The 23,740-nt window shown below is 42.8% G+C and overlaps 1 protein-coding gene and 1 long non-coding RNA gene across 5 annotated transcripts in view; one reads left to right on the forward strand and one right to left on the reverse strand.

Annotated features, from left to right (window-relative positions):
* The window catches only part of TNFAIP8 (TNF alpha induced protein 8), a 131,647-nt gene that overhangs the window by 36,112 nt on the left and 71,795 nt on the right, over window positions 1–23,740 (reverse strand). Inside the window, exon 1 of one of the 3 annotated variants that reach the window (XM_033181467.1) lies at window positions 8,510–8,926. The exons of the other annotated variants lie outside the window; for them this stretch is intronic. Within the exon in view, the coding sequence (XP_033037358.1) occupies window positions 8,510–8,540 (31 nt within the window). The 5' untranslated portion in view covers window positions 8,541–8,926. Of the gene's footprint in view, window positions 1–8,509; window positions 8,927–23,740 lie in introns of those variants that run through there. 3 annotated transcript variants of the gene reach the window in all.
* On the forward strand, window positions 8,809–15,704 carry LOC117065974. Of its 2 annotated transcripts, XR_004430117.1 has the most exons (3): window positions 8,809–8,934; window positions 10,264–10,375; window positions 15,446–15,704. It is a non-coding gene; the product is annotated as an uncharacterized LOC117065974 (long non-coding RNA). The 2 variants fall into 2 exon arrangements; XR_004430116.1 differs by lacking the exon at window positions 15,446–15,704 and having other exon boundaries at window positions 10,264–11,889.

Genomic DNA, 23,740 nt, shown 5'->3' on the forward strand with positions numbered 1-23,740 from the left:
TCTAAAATTTTGGAATTTCCTGAGTGATAGTTGTAAGAGGGGTGCCTTTTGTTACTCATAATAAGTACCTTTCTTTTTTTTTAAGTCCCTTTTTTTTTTTTTGAGATGGAGTCTCGCTCTGTCACCCAGGCTAGAGTGCAGTGGCGTGATCTCTGCTCACTGCAAGCTCTGCCTCCCAGGTTCAAACCATTCAGCCTCCCAAGTAGCTGGGACTACAGGCGCCCGCCACCATGCCCAGCTAATTTTTTGTATTTTCTGTTTTAGTAGGGACGGGGTTTCACTGTGTTAGCCAGGATGGTCTTGATCTCCTGACCTCGTGATCTGCCCGCCTCGGCCTCCCAAAGTGCTGGGATTACAGGCATGAGCCACCGTACCTGGCCAATAAGCTGCTTTCAAATTTACCTGAGTTTATGTTAATGAGATGACTCATAAACCAGAATGGGGAATGGTTAGCAGAGGAACCAATCAGGTGATTAGAGGTTTAAAACTTTTGGTTCCCCCACTCTGGGCAGGGGAGAGGGGCTGGAGACTGAGTTTAATCACCAATGGCCAATGATTTATTTCATGTCACCTGGAGGTGCCAGGAGGGTGGCCTGCCTGGACAGGGCATGGAAGCTTGCATCCCTCCACTGTATTTTGTCCTATACATCTCTTCCAGTTGGCTCTTCCTGAGTTGCATCCTTTAGAATAAATCAGTAAATGTTTCCCTGAGTTTCATGAGTTGTTCTAGGAAATTACTGAAGCTGAGGGGGTGTCATACAAACCCCCAATTTATAGCCAGTTGGTCAAAAGTATGGGATGCCTGGCCTTGCAACTGCTGTCTCAAGTCGGAGGATAGTCTTGTGGGACCGAGCCCTTAACCTGTGGGGTCTGCCCTAACTCTGGACAGTTAGTGTCAGAAATGAGTTATAAGACGTCTAGTCTAGTCAATGTTCGCTGATATCTGGAACACTGGTTGGTGTAGGAAAGACCCTCCCATATTCAGTGTCAGCAATGTTGTGAATGTATAGGAAACCAGTTACTTTTCTTTTTAAGGTGAATTAAACTTCCTGTCCATATTCACTTGTTACCCTCATGTACCACTGCATATTTTGTGTGATGCCACAGGAAGAGGCCTGTAGGCAAATGCTCTTCCAAACACTGGTCGGAGGTGATGGTGTGACAATCTGTAAAGGAATCTACTGGCAACTAGGACTTGGAAAGCATGCAGAAATGGAGATGGCCAGCTTCTTAGGAGGCTGGGGCACTTGCTCTCAGCAGGGCAGTCACCTCCCGGGCCCCACATGCCTTCTTTCATGCCGTTGGTCATCTGCTAAATACTGACTGAAGACCGATGATGTATTACCACCCCTTAGAAGATGAGCTCCTCAAACCCAGGCTCCTGGCTTTAGCTGAGGCCCAAAAGGAAAATGAAGCCGTCTTCCGCAGCTCTTCTCTACAAACAGGCTGGCCACTGCCTCCACGGGGCTCTCACCTTTCTGGTTTCCAAGGTGCCATGCTCTCCCTGTTTCTTCCTACCTCTCGAGCTACTCCATTTCTATTTCCTTTATTGGTTCCATCTACCTCTCTCCTTTGTAAAAGTGGATGTTCTCAGAAGCTAAATCCATGGCCCAGCCCCCTCCTTTCTCTATAGTCTTGCCCTGAGAAACTACATACGGGGAATCAACTCTCCCCTTGGGACTGGCTACTCTCACACTTTCTTGGAGAGGCTCCTGATACCCAGGTTCGATCTTGCCCTCCAGACCAACTCATGGTTCTTGCCAGCTTGGCATTACTAAAACACTACTTTGCATCTGCCCTCCTCCATCCAGCTGAAAACCATCCAATTTCTTTTTTTCTTTTCTTTTCTTTTGAGACAGAGTCCTGCTCTGACACCCAGGCTGGAATGCAATGGCACGACCACAGCTCACTGCAGCCTTAACTCCTGGGCTCGAGTGATCTTCCTGATTTTCCCAAGTAGCTGGGACTACAGGTACATTCCACTGTGCCTAATTTTTAATTTTTTTTTGTAGAGATAGGGGTCACACTTTGTTGCCCAGGTTGGTCTTAAACTCCTGGAGTCAACTGACCCACCTCCTTTAACCTCTCAAAGTGCTGTAATTACAGGTGCAAGCCATTGTGCCTAGCCTTAACTTTTCCAATGGGGAAACCAAACTTTAGAAAGATTATGTAGCTATTGAAGGTTGCACAGACAACCAGGAACGAAGTCATGAGTAGGATCAGTCTCCTGATTCCCAGGGTCTTATTTATGCCCTGGGAATACCCAGCTTCTAGTCTGACCCCATGTACCACTACAATATCACCACAAATGCCCTCCATGAACACTGCTCTCCACACTGCTGTAGACTTTCTTCCTGATCCCAGCACACAGCACAAGCAGGTTCCCTGTCAATTACACTTTCTTTTCTCTTCTCCATTTGCTTAAAAGATCTAGCTGGAATACAAGTTACCCCTCTTTGAAGTCACTTCTATCCATCATGACTTCTGGTGAATACCCGCTCTTGTAGACTTTCATAGGGTCCACTGTCTGATCCTCTGAGCTGTGCTCAACCCTCCCTATCACGTATTTTTGTCCTATGGATGCACGTCTGCTGTGTGTGATGCCCTGAACCAAAAATTCTCTGAAAATGGGGTTATCTACACACACATGTTTGCTTCCCCACGCCCTGCAGAGGAGGTGCTAGCTCAGTTAACATTTGTTGCTAGGAGTACCTGAGGCCCAAAGAAGGCAGCAGCAGGCAAGGGAGAGGGGCTGCACACTGGAAGCGGGAGTCTACTGGACAGTCCATGACAGGTAGAACAGCCTGTGCTTCTGGGGACACCCCTGGTCCCCAGCTTCTCAACCTGGCTGAGTAGGCCACATGAAAACATATACTGGAGCCAGGTGAGCTGGCACCAAACATAAATGGCAGGTAAAACTGGAAGGAAAATTCATGAACTGCTTATTCACTTCTCGATAGTCAACCCTGACTTCAACAAATGTGGTCTGGAGACTTCAGGCACCTAAAGCTCTCAAGAGTCACGTAGGGAATTCTGTTTAGTAGTCTGTTTGCTTCATCACCTTCTTAGAAGAAACTCTGTTTCTAGTTACTTACAAAATTATTATTCACTACAAAGCTGGAGAATGTATTAAGTTCACAGATGATACTGTATACATAAACACAACTCCTCCCCTCCCCCATCTTCAAAACCAGATAAACACCAACCTAACTAACAGGCTTTATCCAGTCTTAGAGATTCCCAGGGCAGCGCTCCCTTAGGCAATTTACTCCCAACTCAGCAGTTAGTCACTCAGGACATACTACATCCCTGTAACTCTTCTTCAAGGTTTATAAACTTTTAGAATAAAATTTAAGCAATTGCTCTTTCAGATATCTTGGTCAATGGCTGGGGGAGCAGTGGGCTGCAGCCCCATAAGTGCTTCTTGAGAAAGGTGTCCTGACTCTCAGAATGCACCAGGCCTGCTGCAATGTGCTCCAGAGAAAGTGAGGCTGTGGGATATTCAACTGCTTTTGCAACAGCACGTTCTGTATCAGAATGCTGACTCCCTTCCCACCCACACACATAACACACCTTCTCCCCAAGGAAGAGTGTCTCTACCCAACCAGCACCCTCAATAGCTAATTTTTCCTGAATGATATTCTCAAACGAATGAAAACAAGTGACCTCACTGTTTACCTGCCTCTCACTTGGTCTACAACTTTCAAAACCTGGGATCTAATAGGATCTACTTGCAGAGCTAAATTTTATTTCACAATGTTTCATGTTTTATTCTCGAGTTACACGTAGGAGAAGGTGAAACAGGAAATCTCCATTTGTTCAAACACTCATCTGGGTTTCATAAATCCCCCTAAAAGGTAGTGAATGACAACTATATAAACAGACTAAGTCTGTCCTACTTCAAGGAGACTGTACACAAATACCCAGGATGCTAAAACCTGTGTTTACAAAAATCCTTGCTTGCAGAACATGTATTAAAGAGGGTAGAAAGGGCTTGGCAATTACCTTGCTGGGCCTCGGTGCCTCAACCTCTAAAATGAAGAGGTCAGAAAGAAGGATCAGCAAAGTTGCTTTTAGCTTTAAATCATGGTGATTCTATGTGTATTTGGCTGGGGGACGGGGACTTTAAATTACAAAAGACTTCTCACTACAGACCTTCCTTAAACATTAAAGATACACACATGATTTGGTTTTGTTTTAATTCAGCTTATACTATGTTTCAAAGAACAATCTTCTCTAAATGAAGACAGGTCTATAACCACACTAATCTCACTGACTTCCAAGCTGCTAGCATAAAGAGAGAAATGCTGACCAAAAAATAGTTTATAGGTAGATCCAGCAATTCTGCAGTATTCTGAAATGAAATCACTGGGTCCTGAGTTTTTCTGGCTCTACTGCATTATCTTTCACCCACTCACTTTTTGGCTACTTCCTGGATCACCAACAGCCAGGAGCAGGAAATTTAATCATCCATATAATCCTGACTGTTGAACAGCATAATCTGGGGGCCAGAAAGGTAGGATGCATATTCAATATGATAAAAATTTCAGAAGTGAGGGGAAAAAGCTCCAAATGCATTTAAGTTTATAGAGCTGGAGGTGTCTGGCAATGCCAAGTTATCAAGTGATGTCCACTGTAGAGAAGAGAGTATGACAGATCTCTAAATGGATTTTCCACTTTTAGTCCTTGTCAGCACACAATACTCCAAGCCTAATGACTACATAAAAGGAAACAGATAAGCACGTCAAAGTCTGGTGTTTAAGAGCGTATGTTGTACCTTTTACATTATGTATGACATCAAGGTCAGCTGCACCCCTTGGTTGCATCAGAGATGAACCACTGCTTTAAACTCCTTTTCTCTTCATTCCCTCTGCAAAGCAAAGGCTGGGGAAGGGCAGGAATAGGGGATAAAACTTACAAAACAGTCCTTAGCAATGACTGATATTATATAAGCTGCCACACCATAGGAGGTTAAAACACAACACCACACAGTGTGGCAGCTTATACAGTATCATTGGGATTCTTTATTATAGAGGAGGATATTAATCATCACTAGGCAACAACTCAACTTTTTTTTTGGCCAAGGATTAACTTTAAAAAATGGAGACCATTCACTCATTCAATCTACAACATTTAATGAGCACCTTTTACTCTGTAGGTCCTGTACATACAGCGGGGAATAAAACAGACATTGTTTTTCCCTGGAGAGCTGTGGTGTAGAAGAGATGTTAAGCAGTGTGGGGAGAGCCAGCAAGGAAAGGAACAGGTGCTCTGAGAGAAGGCAACAGGGGATCTGAGTTTAGGTTCAGAAAAAGCCTCTCTAAAGAGCTGACCAAGAAAAGGAGATCAGGTGGAGAGAAGGATATTTTGGGCAGGAAGACCAGCAAGTGCCAACGTCCTAGATTGGGGAGCTTGAGTTCTTCTCTATGTAGAAAAGAAGGAGCCAGGAAGGACATGGACTGACTGGTATAGGAGGAGCCCAAGGTGGAAGGCGGGCCATTCTGCAGAAGAAATGACACCTGTTCCACAGACACAGAGAGGGTGGGTGTGGATGGAGGTGAGTCTGTCAGTCTGGGAACAGGAAGTTGAGGGAGTTATCTAATGGCTACTGTTTTCTTTGTGAAATAGCAGGCCTAGTGAGGCATCAGAGTAAGAACTGGGTAAGGTGGTGGTGGGAAATGGCTATTATGGGCAATGGAGGAGCAAGCTGGACTCACTCACCTCTCAACCCTCACTCTTTTCCAAGTCCCCACAAAGTGACACCTCACCCACCCCTTAACAGTGGCTTTCTCAATTTCTGGTACCAAAGCTTCGACAACCAGAGCAAATGAGCCTTGGGTGCCTTGATACTTAGCACTAGAAAGATTCTCAGAGATCTCAACTGCCACTCACTTTAACTACTTCATAATTAAGCAATTTACTCAGGAAGCAACTAAGTGCCAAATACATGGCTATCAGCCATCTCCTCAGGAAGCCCCATCCACTGGAAACCGCTGATATCCTCTTTTTAATGGTAGTCACCTTTTTAATAGAGTGAGTTTCTTCCTTCATTTCCCCATCTTTCCTATTCATTCTATGTCTGAATAATTTAAACTCATTCAGCTTTCAATAAAGCAAGACCTGGATTATTTTTCTCTGTTTAATACTCAAGCACAATCACTTATTCATTGGTAAGCAGGAAAAATTAAATCAATTATTTAGGAGGTAGCTATAGGCTGGGGACAAAGATCCAGCACTCCTGGCACAGAGTCAAGTACGTTTTAAGCTCTGATGGCTTAACAATATCCCCAGTCATTTGCTTCTACATTCACGCATACGCAAAAATATGCTGGCCTCCAAGGACGTAAGATTCAACCCCAAAGTATACTAGTCTCTCATTGCAGCTCAGAAAAATGACTTAAAATTATCTCCCCTTACAGCGAATCAGGCATGAAGCATCCAAAGGCGGTTTTCTTGCAATACAGACATTCTTAAGAACTCATGGTGATCTCACACTAAATGGGATACATAAGTTCACCAGGATTGGGGGGAGGGGGGAAGCTATGTATAAGAGGGTAAGGATTAGTAACGATAGAGAAGACAGCTTGAGTTATTTACACAACATAGCTCACTTCATAGACATCTGAGTGGTGGTAGCCAACTGGAAGGTTCTAGATTACAGCCAATAAACCGGCCTTGGAGAAAACACACACAAAACACACAGACACCTATTCTTTATTTCCTGGCAGAAGCTATGATGATTCTATCTGATTAATAAAGTGTTCAATCTCCCTCAAGAGTTACTCAGTATCCCACCCTAATTGCTATCAATTTAAAATTCTAGTACCTCAGATTATTTTTAAAATAAACATTCTGGGCTTTCTTTAAAAAGCAGAGAGCCAGATCATTTGTGGTCGATCTGCAGAATGGAAATGATGACAAGTGGAGGAAGGTGAGGAACATTAACCTCTTCAAAGGCCAGTTTGCAGGCTGCTTCCAAACTTACAACCAGAGAGCTGGGCCCTCGCAGAGGGAAGACTGTGGATGTTGCTAGGGGAATGTATAATACATACTTTGGGATACTGTTTTTCCACTTTCTCTCCCACTCCCTGTTTCCCAAAACACAGGGAAAACACACCTGGGAGAAAACGCCAACTTAAGTGCTACTTGTAATTCACACAGAAGTTCACCCTTGAGTTCTCTCAGCCTGGTTCCTATTTGCCTTCAACTACCTTTGACTTTGAATAAACTGCTGTTATCAAGACATAGAAAAGAAAAGCATCTATCAGCACACAGCTCTATCAGAACAGAGGCCACGGCAAGAAAGCATTACTCCCCCCATACTCCACATCAAGCTCAGAAACAATGCTCCTGGCTGTTTTTTCATTCATGCCAGCCTCATATTTCTATTAAATGAACCTCCTTTTTATTGACTATTTCCCTCACACAGCACAATACGGTAAATGTGAGCCCACAAAGACTCTATGGTGAAACACAAGCTTTACTCTGGGAGGGGAATCAGTAAAAGGCAGAAGGGGAGAAGTTTCAAGGGCTCTTCCTAACTGGTGTCTACCAAATGGAGAAAGGATGGGGCTGCTCCTCTGTCTGCCAGAGCTGCTGTGATTGACTTGAAATGAACCAGCTTTCCAAGAGACATGAAAAGAAAGAGGATTTCACAATCTTCAACAGTCTCCCCTCTTACTCTCTAATTTTCCCCAACCACCCTTACTCCCACCCCCCACTTACAAGAGGACTTTTGTATACATAAAGTTTCAAGGAACAAAGCATACAAACACTCACACACAAATAAACTCCCCAAACGAACACCAGCGTATAATTGTGTTTTGGTTGGAGCTTTTCCAGCCCTGTCACCCGTTCTCTGTTAGGAGTAAATGAAACCCTTTGCTTTTGCGAAGTCAGAAACAGACAAACTCTCCTCAGTTTCAAGGTGCACAAGGACCCCCTCCTATCTTTCAAGCCCCCTTAAACCCCCAACGAAATGAGCTCACTGCTGAAAGGCAGCAATGAAAAAAAAAACTCATCTATTTCTCAAATACACATTTTCGCTTCCCCTCACTCAGCTTCCCCTTTTAGCCGGAAACATACAGCGTTTCTAGTTTCTGAAACCCCTTTTCAAGGGACCCTCGACTCAGGGCTCTTCCAGGGGATCCCGCTTTCAGTCGTCCTGATGCAGGCAGGCAGCCCTTTTCCAAGCACATTTTGCATTCCTGGAGTCCAAGTGGGGCTCTTTCGTTTCCAGAGAAAGCTAAAAAGCAGACTTTAGTGGGCTGGCTGAACTAGGTCCGACTCTTCCTCCCCTCCCCTCCCCTCTGAAAGGCTGCGGGGGAGAAGGGAGCCCGAGATGAGACCTGGGCTCCGCTTCTCCAGCTCCGACTGGGCTTCGAAGGCGCAGGGGAAGCGGACAAAGTGCCCACCGCTCACTTTAAAGCCCTCATCTGCTCCTACTACTGCCTTCCTCCACATTCCTCCGCAGCACTTGGCCGGCCCCCAGGAGAAACCAGAATCCTACCTTCCTTGACTTCTTCTGCTTCGGAGTGCATAGTGTCGGGGTGACCAGCTGCAGGCGCGACTACCGCTCACATGTACTCGGACGAGCCCCAAGTTCGCTCTGCAGCGAAATCCGCACACAACGGAAAATAAAAGGAAGAAAGCCACTAAAATCAAAACCTCCCCGGGGCGGGAGAGCGGGTTCTGGTGCAGGGATTTTCAGGGGGAAAGTTCTGCAAGAGTGACGAATCGCGTCTCAGCTGGGCGGCGGGAGTCCGCCCCCGGAGCCGCGCGCTCGGGCCGGCCGCGGGGCGGAGGCGACCTGGCGGGGCCGGCTCGGCCCGGGCGCACGCAGGTGGGGCGCAGGCCCAGACCGCAGCCGATTCTCCCGAGACACAGGGCCGAGAGGGGCCGTCGGCAAACGCACCAGACGGGCGGAAAAAAAAGGTATAACAAAGAAAAAGTCTCATCTCGGAGCACACTGTAGTTTTACATAAATAATAAATGTATATAGGGGAGAAGCAATGCTTGTGTATTTTGGATTACATTTTTTGATGCCCATTTGACTTCGTCTTGTTGTCTTGCACGCCAAAAATTACGGATTTTAAAGCAGCTTGGGTATGTTATTTTTGTAGGCAAGTCGCGTGGATATCGCCCATGAGGTTGGAAGGACCAGCTTAACAGAGCACAATTGCACAAGTCCCAGAGCGGGGCCTTTTGAAGAAAGTGGAGCGGCCTCCACCCTTACCTTTGCACAGCAAAAGCAGACGAGGCTGCTTTCTCATTCAGTATAGCCCCGGGCGAGCACTGTTACTCAAGCCACAGCCCGGGCGCTCACTGCTGCACTTACTCCCACGGGCCATCCTCAGGGGGAGAGACGGTTCCCTCCCTCCCGGCTACTAGCAACAACTGGGGATGAATTCCTTCAAAACGCCCAAGGGGAGGTTTTCAGGCTTTGAAATGCTTATAGAATAAAGAAGCAGGAGAGCCTTCACAACAGATCTCTATTCTGCCCCCGGGTCTGGCCCACAGGCCCCTACAAATTGGCTGAGAGGAAGTCCCCTTAGCTCTGTGGAGCCTTGGTTTTCCCTTCTGCAAAGCGGGGACAAGAGCTGCCACTGATAGGCCTGTCATATGAAGGTATCTTGTAGAACACTTGTTTTATCGCCAGTCTCACGCATAAAGCCCCAAATAACATATCTGAAAGATCCGCTTGGAAATTATGAGAAAAAATATATTGTTTTGACAAATTTATTTTCCAGCTCCTTTCTTTTTCTTCATTTCCCATTTTGTATCGGCAGAAACCAACAGAAACACTATGGCAAATTTAGTGAAAAGAACATACAAAAGACATGGATTTTAAGGAGTCTGAATTTAAATCCAGTTCTGCCATTTATTATTTGTATGATCTTATGCAAATTAACCTCTCTGAGCCTCCAGTTCCTCATTTGTAAAATGAAGATAAAAATAGTATTATTTACTTCACAGATTTATGTCTGTATTAAATAAGGTAATATAAGCACAAAGCGATTTGAAAACCATAAGGACTACATAGATTATTACTATTGCACCATTAAAAGTAAATTTTTATAAAAGATACTCTTGGGTTTTATTTCAGGATTGAATTTGAACAGAAAAGAGTGCTTATGCTATTCACAAGCAGTGAAGGCTATTATAAATATTAATGTAAGAGGTCTAGATATTAAATCACATCCTACTGCTGAGAGATTCTAACATGCCTAAGATTCTAACATGTTATCTCAATTTCACTGAAAGAGCAGGATGAAGGGAGGAAGACACAGCCAGCCAGAGAAGGGAGAAGAGGAGAAACATCTGGAAAGTATCAGTGTTGCAGAGCCTCCCGGAAACTGACCTCGCCACCGAAAGGGTAACAGCCTGCACCCTTCTGAAAGTCACAGTTAACTTCATGGTCCCCTCTGCCACACATCCTGAGTCAGGAGCTGCTGATATGTATACCTTGCACTCGGTAATCTCAGACTCATGGGGAGACAGCCTGAGATGAGGATGATTCTGAACCCAAAGAAATGCTCCCTCACTAGTCACAAGTGGCTTTTCCTGTCCTGCCCAAGTCATCATTCTGCTCCCTCTCTCCCTATACCATCTATCCTTGCCCTTCCTCACTGCAACCCAGATGTCCACAGATAGCCCACAAGGGATCTTAAGGGATCTCACCAGGGCTGTGTGCTACACAAGAGAGCTTCCACGGATCTATAATTGGGGTAAAGCAAAAACTTTTCAAGGTGATGATTATGCAAATCCAGAAAACCCAAATTTCAGGCCCAGTCTGCCCACAGCAGAATTACTTTCACTCTCTTCTTTTAGAAAGTACCCTCATAAGAAAAATTTATTAAATGTCATTTTGCAAGTCCAACTGGGGACAAATCACATAAGATATGTTAAAATACATGTCCTTTAATGTGCTACTTGTTTTACAACTGCTGAATGAGTAGTTCAAGCGCCCCCACGTCAGCCTTATAATTCATTTCAGATTGTCAGCAGCTTCATCGATCTTTGAACATTCACCACCGGCCTCAGGAAGCCTGGAGAGAAAGTTCTTTTGTATTTAAATGCAAGCAAGCAGTCACCTTGGGGAAGAATGTTGTTTTAGCTCAAGAGCAATGAATGCTCAGCTTATTTTAAAAGGCTTTATGTGAATAAGGACATTCCTCAGTCTCCTGTATAACCTCAAAGCCATCTGCTCTGGGCAAGCTACATTGCCCCATACCCCTACCCTGCAACATGGTGACAAAGGGCAGCTGATTCTCTAGGGCTCCCCTTGGCCTTCTGCTGCTCTTCTGCTGCTCTCAGATATATACCAGGTCATCTTGATTTTGTTGTGCTTTTATTCAAAACGGGATAATTTACTTTTTAGCCCCAGTGAATAATGGTCCAGTACATCATAATGATTTGTTATCTCCTGTAGGTGGGACTTGTTGATTCTTGTATGTTTAAGAAACACCCCAACATCCTTTGCATGACAACAATCTATTATGGCCCGCCTGATACAAAATTGCAACTAAGTTAGCAACACTTCTCATTTAATAACAGACTGTACTTAAATACAAGTGTCTAATAATGGAACTCCCACCTTTTGTGTCAAGATGGAAGAATGAAAATGCTGGCTAAGATTCTGAAGGTTTATTCATTCATTGAGGTATAATCAAATACATTTGTATGTGTCATATCTAAATGGACCCTACTCACCTGGGGCTTATTGATATAATTTTGTTCATCTGACCACAGACCTAAAGAACTCAACTTTCCAAGTCACCTTGGTTCTAAGGAAGGTTTATTAACACCAACTCTCGACTGAACTTTATCACAGAGCAGCAGAAAAATCTCTTTCCAAATTATGCCTTAAATAAAGCTGTCAAAAGAATTTTTTTAAAGGCCTGACTTTTAGGCCTTTCGCTCACAGCCCCCCAGATGTCTGTTAAGAAAAGGGGAGATCAGTGAGTTTTCAGACTCACACAAACTGGAAGGCCGGCCGGCAGAACTGGGAAGACAAGGTACCTTTTAATCAGAAGGTATCAAATATTCCACTTACCTTGAAGAATGTTGTGTTCTCTGCAGTGAAAAATATGAAGCATCTCTGTAAACTAGCCGCTAGTTCTATTGAAGTTAGTTCTAGAACTATAGCCTCTAGCTCGCAAAAACGGTCATTTCTTTTTCTGTCCTGCTGATATGAAGCTAAATTTGCCTCCTTCAATTTGACTTTGAGACCTTCTTCAACTTTTCTTGTATCATTTTTGTCTACACCCTTGAAAGCCTTCAAAGGCTTCCATGATCTATACAACAAGTTGGCTTTCACTCCTGTTTCACCATATGAGGGAGAGATCTGTGTCTTGGTCTCACCTGGTGAGGCCTGTAGGCTTTGAGTTCTTCCTATTACCCTCAGACACGTTTACATTTACCCTTTCGTAACACAAGTAGGACTAAGTGGGTATATCTCCATGGCCTCTCCCTGGCCCAGGCTGTTTGACTGTCTTAGCCTTAAGAAAATTGTATTTATGGCTTGGCGTGGTGGCTCATGCCTGTAATCCCAGCACTTTGGGAGGCTGAGGCAGGTAGATCATGAGGTCAGGAGTTTGAGACCAGCCTGGACAAGATGGTGAAACCCTGCCTCTACCAAAAATACAAAAATTAACTGGGCACGATGGCAGGTGCCTGTAATCCCTGCTACTTGCGAGGCTGAGGTAGAAGAATCGCTTGAACCTGGGAGGTGGAGGTTGCAGCAAGCTGAGATTGTGCCACTGCACTCTAGCCTGGGCAACAGAGTGAGACACCGTCTCAAAAAGAAAAAAAAAAAGAAAGAAAGAAAAAGAAAAAAGAAAATTGTATTTAGTAGAATTGAAGAAGAAGATGCTAAAATGATAGTGGAGTCATTTATGCACCTTTGCAGAAAGTCAAGCTCTGTGCCTCAAGTGGCCTTAAGTGCTGAGTACAAACGCTCCTCAACTTGGCAGTGAGGCTACATCAGGATAGAACCATCATAAGTTGAAAATATATTTATATTTAATACACCTAACATACTGAACACCATAGCTTAGCCTAGCCCACCTTAAATGTGTTCAGAACACTTACATTAGCCTACAGTTAGGCAAAATTATCTAGTACAAAGCCTATTTTATAATAAAATGTTGACTATCTCATGTAACTTTTTAACACTGCACTGAAAATAAAAAAAGCAGAGGGGTTGTATGGGTGTTCAAAGTATAGTTTCTACTGAATGTGTATCACTTTTAGTAGAATACAAATAGAGTAAGGCTGGGCACACTGGCTCATGAATTTAATCCCAGAACTTTGGGAGGCTGAGGTGCAAGTATTGTTTGTGGCCAGAAGTTTAAGACCAGCTTGGACAACATAGAGTGATCCTGACTCTACAAAAAAAGTTTTAAAAGATTAACCGAGTATGGTGGTGCCTGCCTGTAGTCCTAGCCACTTGGGAGACTGAGGCAGGAGGATCACTTGTGCCCAGGAGTTCAAGGCTACAGTGAGCTATGATAATACACTGAATTCCAGCCTGGGCAACAGAGTGAGACCCCTCTCTGTGCACACATACACACACACACAGTGAGACCCCTCTGTCTATACACACACATGCACAACTACACACAGAGTTAAAAAATTGTAAGCCAGGGACCATCTGCACTGGGATAAGACTGGGGAGGCTGAGGTGGGCTGAGGCAGAACCACGTGAGAGGAAGACGCTGAGGATGAGTGTGGAGATGAGGCAGGGAGAAGGCCACTAGGGTCCAGGTCCAAGTCCTTTGAAGTTATGGGTAATCCCTCTCCTCAGTCTGCCCAGTGACTTCTCCCATACATTCTACACATTCACTAATGCTCTAGATGTGAGTGCCTAATTCTGAGAGAATGGGAAGAATTGCTGACATTGGAGATGAGCACACATAGGGAGACAACAATACATCTGGGATGTACTTGTTTCCTAGGCTTTCTAGGTGTATTTCTCTCCTAAGAAATCTTCCTTGTTAAAAGTTTTTAGCAGATGATAAAACACAAGCATACTCTCAAAATCAGTTCAGAAAATATTAGCTGAACAATTTATGACTCACGGTCCTTCTTTTATAACACAGTCATTCCTCAGCATCTGTGGGAGATTGGTTCCAGGACCCCTGAGGATACCAAAATCCAGAGATGCTCAAGTCTCATATAAAATGATGAAGTATTTGCATATAACTTACATATATAATCCCATATGCTTTAAATTATCTCTAGATTGCTTATAATTCCTAATACAATGCCTACATATCACTTCATTCACATAAATTCAACATAATACTGGAAAGTAGCAAATTCAAGTTTTGCCTTTTGGAACTTTGTGGGATTTTGTTTCCCTCAGAATATTATTGATCTGCCGTTGACTGAATCCACAGATGCTGAATCCATGAATATGGAATGCACAGATACGGAGGGCTGGATGTACTTAGCAATAGCGTCTTGTATTAGGTTTTATTTAGACTCCCAAATTAGCCCCCTCGGGTCGTCATACTCATTTTACAGATATGTAATTAAAGAAATGGAGGTTACGTGATTTGCTCAAGGTCACAAAACTAATAATGTTCTTTAAACCACAATGAATGCAGTCTAAGCCTCCTGTCTCCTATATCCAGACTTTCTCACTCTATTAAACTGTTCCTATAAAATCCAAGTCCCTTATTTTGCAGAGGAGTAACTCAAAGATTGCTAATATTGGGAGGTCCCCATAGAGCTTATGGCTGGCCATGGTTCTAGCATTGAACCATCGTCAAATCTCTCTGTTCAAATGATTTGATCACAGCCTTAAACTGAAGCCATTCAATTCCTGATATTCAATGCTTTAAATATGCTATAAATTCAATAGCTTCTATTTATTCAGCTGCCTGAAATTATGAATCTTTTTTTTAAATTAAAAGTTCAGTAAGGACCTTAATTAAAAGTTCAGTAAGCCTCATCGGATATGGGCTGCCAGGAGCAAGGAAAAGAACACCAGACTCAATTTGGGAGACCTGGGCCTGATTCCTGACACCACCGTCAGTGGAGCAAGCACTGGCTATGCCTCATTTGCATTAAGATGAGTTTTCTTCCTATTCATTATTTCTTCATTTTTCCTCTAAAAATAGGCAAAGTCATTTAACCTCTCTGTGCTTTTGTTTGCACATCTGTACCGTAAAAATGACATCACTTATTTAACAAGGTTGTTATAATGATGAAATGAGTAAAGAACATGATGGAACACAGAAAATCATGAGGTTCCCCTCATCACTTTTCCAAATATAATCATGATGAAGGCCAGATTGTCCCAGATTGTTTAAGAGTGTCTATCGGGAGGCCCTAAATGCTGGCTCTATAAATATTCCAGATAGGTGTGGCAATTTAATGTGTGTGGTCTAGCAATGGAAAAGAAAACAAAAGGGCTGACTTTCTTTCCTGTGCTCAGGTGAATGGGGTCACCATGGAAACAGCAGGAGAGGGCCACAGAAGGGATTCACCAGGAAGAAGAGGAAAGGCAAGCCGAGGTGGCCAGGATGGCACGACATCACATCTGACCAAGGCATCCTCAGCCTTCCTTCAGAAAAGCAGCAGAAGGAAAAAGGGATCAAAAGTCACAGTGTGGAACTCAGGCTTGAAAGAAGCCTTAGATGCTTTCTGTTCTTTTTTTTTTTTTTTTTTTGAGATGGAGTTTTGCTTTTGTCGCTTAGAGTACAGTGGTGCAATCTCAGGTCACTGCAACCTCTGCCTCCCGGGTTCAAGCAATTCTCCTGCCTCAGTCTCCCAAGTAGCGGGGATTACAAGCATGTGCCATCATGCGTGGCTAATTTTGTATTTTTAGTAGAGATGAGGTTTCATCATGTTGGCCAGGCTGGTCTCGAACTCCTGACCTCAGGTGATCCAACCACCTCAGCCTCCCAAAGTGCTGGGATTACAGGCGTGAGCCTCCGCACCCGGCCAGAGGTTGTTTAATCCTCTACCTGGCTGATGAAGCAATCTCTTGTCATCACCGGCAAGACATTCACCCAGAATTGCCTTGACAAACTTCATTACCAGAGACAGCCTCCTTAAAAAACAACCCCACATCCATCCTAACCGTTAGAAAGTTCCTCTGTATACCAAACTAAAATTCAAGTCTAAGGGCAGTCATTGTCAAATGATTTCCACTCTAACCACTGCCTTTACTCCTTACAGCAAGGAAACAATTTTGTGACGAGATAAACATAGGTTTTTAACTAAATTTTATTTTCAACAACCTAGTGGAGACCCCTCACATTGGCTGATGCAGCTGAATTCAGCGTGAGACAGTTATGCAACTTTCCAGTGCTTGCCACGCATCTGCTATTGATGATCGTGAGCATTCAGAAGCAAGAAGCTCTGCTCGAGATGCCCTGTGATCATCTTTCTCCTCAGTGTGCTCACTCCAAGGGGGCAGAAAACAATGCCAAGACAGATTGAGTAACGGGCCCTACTTGACTGCATTTGAACAGTTAAGAGCTTTATTTAAGTTTCTGAACAAAATTTGAAATGTGAAATGCACAAAGAAGACAAACGTAGTGTTCCATTTGTGGAATCTGGACCACAGACTCCTGGTCTGAGATCTATTTGGAAGTCTAACCCACTTCTAGTTGCCATAATTTGATTTTGGCATTGAGTTTCTGACATGGGTAGAATCTATTAACAATTGTGCCAACTGGTGACTGCTCAGGAGACAGAAAAGGCTGACATAGGCTTGCAGTTGAGAGTAGCCAAGGCTGACACTCAACAGAAAAACTCAGCAGGTGGTGAAAATGTGAACTGAAGCAGAACTTATCCAAACAGGACTTCAGGGAAAACGGGAGGTTATTTTTGCAGGTAAGCAGTGAAAGGCATGCATCAGAAGTTTTTCCTCTTGAATAGATCAGATTACAAAATTTAAGTTACTCAGCCTCTCCTTAAAGAAGAGCTGCAGAAATATGTACTAGTTTGGATTCACAAAGTTGTAGGCATCATGAAAATGAATGCATTTTTTGAGAAACTGCTCACCTGAACAATGTGCTGGCCTACCTAAAAAAGATAATATTAAGTCCATAAATTTCCTAGTAGAAACAGAAGATCTAAAATTCACTAACCTTTTCAATCGGAGGTCTGTTTCAACAGATATTTTACTACTGAACTCAGCAAAGCCCCATCATATGCCATTTAATTTTCTCAATTTCAATGATATACAGTCAGCCCACATCGGACAAAGAAATGATCTAAATGGGTACGCTGGCTACCATTCCCCCTAATGATTTTATGCTGCAGAGTAAGCATGAGAAGGAGCTGGAAATTTGCTGTTCCCTCTCTCCCTCTAGTCTCTGTATGGACTTTTACACTGTGAGCATCTCACACACTGATGATGAATGTTGTGTTTAAGGCCATGTATTGTTTCATAGCAAAATGCCTCAAAGACAAGCTAACTCTAGTATCTGGTCTTAAAGAAATAGCAACCTGTTTCAATGCTAAGGAAACTGTGGGAGTAAATCTTATATTTAATAGGAGATGGTATATCAGTCTCCAACCTGGTAACTTCCTAAGAAGTTTTTTTAAAATAATACTGACCCCATACAATTTTCACTTTACACATTGCTCGTACTCTTAACCAAACTGGCATCTTACAGTCTCATGTTAGAGTGATGTGGTCAAGAGTCGCTGAAAAAGATACGATTTTAGCTCTGAGGTCCCCAAATTATGTGCCGGTGTACCTCAGGGCACTATAGCAAAGTCACAGAGGTGTGCAGGATGTTTTGTCTTTGAGGGAAACAAAGCAATACACAACATTTCTCAGATGCTTGCATGAATGACTATTTCAAGCGAATTCACAGTTTAACATTATATTGTGTTATTTTCCTTTTGATGATGTCATTTCTTTGCAAAGCTAGGTAGTTGGTAGTTGCTGTGTTAAAGGCAAGTATTAGTTGAAAAGTGATGCGGAACAGGAAATTAGGGTATTGGGATTCAACCCAATTTCTAGGTTTGAGGAACTGTAATAAGTTTACTGCCTCACAGCATGAAATTCACCCTTCATTACCCACTATGTGAAGACGTAAAAGGGACCTTGACATATTTTTTCTTTTGTTAGCTGGTACCATTCTGAGCTTCATCAGTGGAGAGTACTGTAGAGACATTACAGAAAGAAGCAGTTTTACTTCCTGATTCTGGTACACTCTTTCTGCACGCTGCTGCAAACATGCATGGCTCCTAGAGCATTCACACCTTCTTCAGTCACCGGCTCCTGCTGAACATGATGGTCAGCACCTTGCAGCCTCCAGCAGCTGCCACTGACATTCCTCTTGGTTGCTTTTGCAGCAGAGTGCAACCAGTGAAAGACCTCCACATGAATAGCTTTCCTCAGCATCTTACAGGGTAGATTTCTAGCAAGTACAGCACCCCAGTGACTTCTCTGCCAGCCAGGGAGCCACCGCAGGCCATGACATCTCCAGCAGGGTCTGGAGCGGAGAGAAGCATATGTTTGGGTGCTCTATCAGAGCACAGGTAGAGGCTGCTCCTTATGTCTGCTATTCCTCTGTTATCTAAAGTTCTCTTTACTTCCTATTACCTAGTTCCCATTATAGTTAACTATTTTTCTTTTTCTTAACAGTTTGTTTTCTTTTGTATTTTTAAAAAATTGTGGTAAAATACATACAGTATAAAATTTACCATCTTAATAATTTTAAATGCACAGTTCAGGAGCATTAAGTACATTCACATTGTTGTACAATCATCACCACTATCCATCACTAGAACTTTTTTCATCTTGCAAAACTGAAACTCTATACCCACTGAAGACTAATTTGCCATTCTCTGCGCCTGTCAGCTCCTGGCAACCACCATTCTACTTTTTGTCTCTATAATTTTGACTACTCCAGGTAACTTACATAAGTGGAATTAAAGAGTATTTGTCTTTTTGTGATGGCTTATCTCACTTAACATAATATCCTCAAGGTTCATCCATATGGTAGCGGGTCAGACTTTCCTTCCTTTTTAAGGCTGGGTGATATTCCATTGTATGTGTATATCACATTTTGTTTATACATTTTTCTGTAGATGGATAACTGGATTGTTACCGCCTTTTGGGTATTGGTTTACAAATATCTCTTTGAGATGCCTTTTCAATTCTTTTGAGTATATACCCAGAAGTAAAACTGCTAAATCATATGGTAATTCTATTTTTAATTTTTTGAGGAACTGTCATATTATTTTCCTAGCTAATACTTCTTTAAACTTTCCTTTAAATTATTGTATACTTTATATTCTCATTAGACCCTGACCAATATATGCAATGCCCAACAGGTATATACATTCCATTAAGAAATGAAGAGTAACATAAAAACATTATTTTTAAATATTTCAATATATATGTATTATGTTTCACAACTACAAAGTTATTAATACAGAAATACTAAGTTGTTTGGAACTAAGCACTTAACAAATGAAACTGCTAAGTATTTCTTTTGTTCTAGAAATAGCATGAAAAAAATTACTAAGACCACTAAATTACTGAGACCACTAAGGGTGCATGAGCCAAGAACATTTGGAAGGCTCTGCTCTAGCCTACATGTTTCCAGCTGCCATTAGGAACTGTTTGCTTGAACGATTCCTTAGGCTCGCCCTATCTAGGGGTATCCCTGAAGGCACAGATGGGACCTTAATATTAATCGTACTTAATATTATCTCTCTTTATAATATTAAGTTTTTCTCACTTAGGGACTGGGGGCTACAAACCTTACAATTATCTTTGATGTATCCTGCTCTGTCTCCCCTTATTTCTAATCCTCACATCAAAATGACTGGCCTTTTTTTCTCTCCATTCCTGCAGCAGTCAGTAAAGTCATCATCTCTAGTTAGCATTGCCTAACAGATTTTAAGCTAGTTTCCCTTAAACAAGACCATGGGTTGAAAATTCAAATGCTCATTGTGGCTAGAAATATGTTAATTCATACCTGCCACACAACAATTGGCTGCCCCAGTCCTTGTACCCATGAGGGCAACACCGATAGGACAGGCTGTGGGTGAGGCCCCATTCCCAGGATGCCAGCTATTACAGTGTGGATGTTTGTCCCTTCCAAGCCTCATGTTGAAATGTGATGGAGGTGGGGCCTGATAGGAGGTGTTTGGTTATGGAGGTGGATCCTTAATGAGTGGCTTGGTGCCCTCCCCATGGTAATGAGTGAGTTCTTGCTCTATTCGTTCATGCGAGAGCTGGTTCCTTAAAAGAGCCTGATACCTCCTTCCCTCTCTCTTGCTCCCTCTCTGTGTGACACTTCTGCTCCTTCTTCACCTCTGCCATGAGGAAAAACTTCCTGAGGCCTCAACAGAAGCTAAGCAGATACTACTGGTGGCATGCTTGAACAGCCTGCAGAATCAGAAGCCAAATAAACCTCTTTTCTTTATAAATTACCCAGACTCAGGTTTTTCTTTTTGGCAAAACAAAACAGACTAATACAACAGCTGAAATACCAACTTCTCTCTCCCAAAGAAAGCAACGGCAACGCAAGTGAGTGTGAATGATGCTACTAGAGGCAAAATCATGAATGTGCGCCCGCCCACACACACACGTAGATAAATGAGTGGTTTGAAAAGGAATCATTCAGAAATTTTTGACACTTGTTTTCATTAACTGGAAATTACTTGAGACCAACCTTATGATGAATCATGACACCCTGTGTGGCCACACAGTGGGGGCAGCTGCTGCTGGTGTATTTTTTCAGCTGTTATATCCTCTTTTTACCCCTCCCAAAGCCATACTCAGGTCCCAACTCCTCTTAAAAGCCTATTGAAGCCCACAGTGGACCTATACTTCTACAGTGAACTTGTGCTATACTTAAAGTTGATAATCTTGATGTTAGTTGTCTTCTGAGGCAGCTCCATAAGCTATTTAAACACAAGACTATACTCTGCATTTGTTTGTTCTTTCCAGAGCGTACAATGCATGTTGGATACTTTCAAAGCACTATATAACTAATAAAATAATCATTTAATCATTTCATAATATTATGATAGCATATAAGAATAATCTTAATTTCCTCTTTCCCAAAAAGTACCTTACAAGAAACTGTGTACATAACTATCTGCTATCTTCAAAGAAAGAAAACAAGACAAGAAAATTTGCATGGCATCTGCAGAACCGAGGTTAGTCATTTTCGACAATCTATAAAACTATCAAGTTTACAAAAGTTCTATCAGAAAAGGAGCCAAGAAAAAAAATAAATCTGACAGCTGCAAACCTTCTGTTTTACAACGTGCACAGAATGGATGCACTTCCTTGGACATCCTCATCAACAGAGTGCCGAGCAAATGCAAACAACCCCGGTAGAAGTTCAGTGGACTCCAGGACTTAACTAATGGATTGTGCTTATCTTTACAGAGGCAACCTTACTGGCCACCTATCAACCCCATCACAATTGCTTTAGGAACCATTAATAAGATGGATTGAACAAAATTCCATTTCAGTTGATGGCATTTCCAGGGCAAGCAAGACACCAGCAGCGGCTGCCCACTGTAAAAGAGTAGCAGTTTCACCGTCCTGAGATTGGAAACGTTGTTTCCTTTAGGTTAAGAACTAACATCCTGCACTGGACCACCTGAATATTTAGACTAATAAATCCCAGATGGGAATTCCAGACACCTCTTTACTAAAGACATGCTGGCGATAAACATTCTATTAAGCAAGTCTCCTAGGGGTGAGCTTCCCTTCAGAGACTGTTTTCATTTACAACATACTGTGTTTTCTAAAGCCAGTTTGGGTCCCTCATTGCACAATGTGTAATTAATTTTGTCACCTGTTTTTTAATGGATGAAATTAATCTTTGAATGTAAAAAGGCAGCACCTTGGTTGTTCCTAATATGTTGTTATGGGATCAGAGAAAGACAAAAGTATACTATTTGGCCATAGCCCCAAATTCTGAATCAGCATTCCAGTATAGAACCCAACAATGTATGCATTTATATTAAGATATATCTTAATATCCTTAGAAATAATAAGCATGATTGATCAAGCACCTATTATGTGCTAAGTACAATCCTAGGCACATAATATAATGTTACTCTTACTATGCATCAGCATAGCGGTGTTTTCTAGCTCATGAAGTACTGCTGCATACGTTGCCACTGACCCTCATAACAAGCCTATAAGGAAGGTATCTTGGGAATTACTGACTCTGTTTGCTCCTGATAAGGATACAGATCCTCAGAGAAATTAAGTGGCTGGCCCATGGTCACCTAGCTAGGATTGAGTGTGAGCTGAGAGTAACTGTGGGTCTTCTGACCTCACTCCACGCTATATATTCTCTACACTATGGTGTCTCTGAACAGCACAAAATTATACTTCAAGGCAAATCTGCCATATGCCCCAAGAGAATAGGAAATAAGAGCCAGGTGGCCGGGCACGGTGGCTCATGCCTGTAATCTCAACACTTTGGGAGGCCAAGGTGGGTGGATCACTGAGATCAGGAGTTCGAGACCAGCCTGGCCAACATGGTGAAACACCGTCTCTACTAAAAGTACAAAATTAGCTGGGTGTGGTGTCGCATGTCTGTAATCCCAGCTACTCAGGAGGCTGAGGCAGGAGAAGTGCTTGAACCCGGGAGGCAGAGGTTGCCATGAGCTGAGATCACGCCACTGCACTCCAGCCTGGGCAACAAGAGTGAAACTCCGTCTCAAAAATAAATAAATAAATAAAGCTGGGTGTGGTGGCTCATGCCTATAATCCCAGCCATTTGGGAGACTGAGGTGGGAGGAACACTTGAGTCCTGGAGTTTGAGACCAGCCTGGGCAACATAGCAAAACCCCATGCAAAAAAAGAGAAGGGGTCAGGCAATAACAGAAGTAAGGGAAGTCAGAGGGTAGTCCTGATTGGGAAGCTCTGAGCTTGGTTGACTTGAGGAAAGAGGGAGGCAGACATTAATAGAAAAGGGGAAGTCCAGTGGAGGAACAGGTGTGGCCAAGGGGGAGGGCAAGGAGCTCCACTTCACACATCTGAGCCTGAGGTCTCAGCGGGGTAACTGATGTGGGACGAGCTTGAGCATCTTCTATCAGATCTGTTTCTCATATAACCAGAGCTCTTCCAGGGAGCACTGGGTCTGCTATAAAGTCCACAGTCTTCAATGAAAATATTTCTAAAACGGATTACGTAGAATATCTACTCTTAACTACACGAAAGCTATAGAACATACTTTTAAAAAAAGACTGTTGTTAATCACACTGTTTTATGACATACATATGAACCTACATTTGCTCACTAAATCTGCCTAATAAAGTTGTGCTTTTTCATTGCCCTTACACCCAGTTAACAATTTCTGCCCAATTTCAAGAGATAAGATGCATGTGATCAGGATTCCACATTATTTTTAAATGCTCTAGAAAGCCTGTCCCCATACGTGGTAGATCGACAGAATAGATGTAACTCCCTGAATATAACAGAGTCTGGTTTTCAGAGGTAAGGGAAGGGACCTTGCATTCTAAAATCTGAAAAGTAAAATCGCATATAGTGAAAACTACTTTTAAAATTATTTAAATGACCCAGAAAATTCAGTACTGTCTACATGATTTTGAATATACACAATACTATATCAGTTTCTCTAACTGTTAGTCTATGTTTCTCTATAGTGGTCAGTCAGATATTCAAGTTCTCCCTTCATAATGATGATCAATTCATTATAGCCCACGTGCCTGGTCTTCTGAACAATGTGCTTCCCATTCTGCTGATGGTCAGGATCCTTAA

The sequence above is a fragment of the Trachypithecus francoisi genome, unplaced genomic scaffold (genome assembly GCF_009764315.1).
Source record: "Trachypithecus francoisi isolate TF-2019V2 unplaced genomic scaffold, Tfra_2.0 Lachesis_group2, whole genome shotgun sequence".
NCBI classification, from domain to species: Eukaryota; Metazoa; Chordata; class Mammalia; order Primates; family Cercopithecidae; genus Trachypithecus; species Trachypithecus francoisi.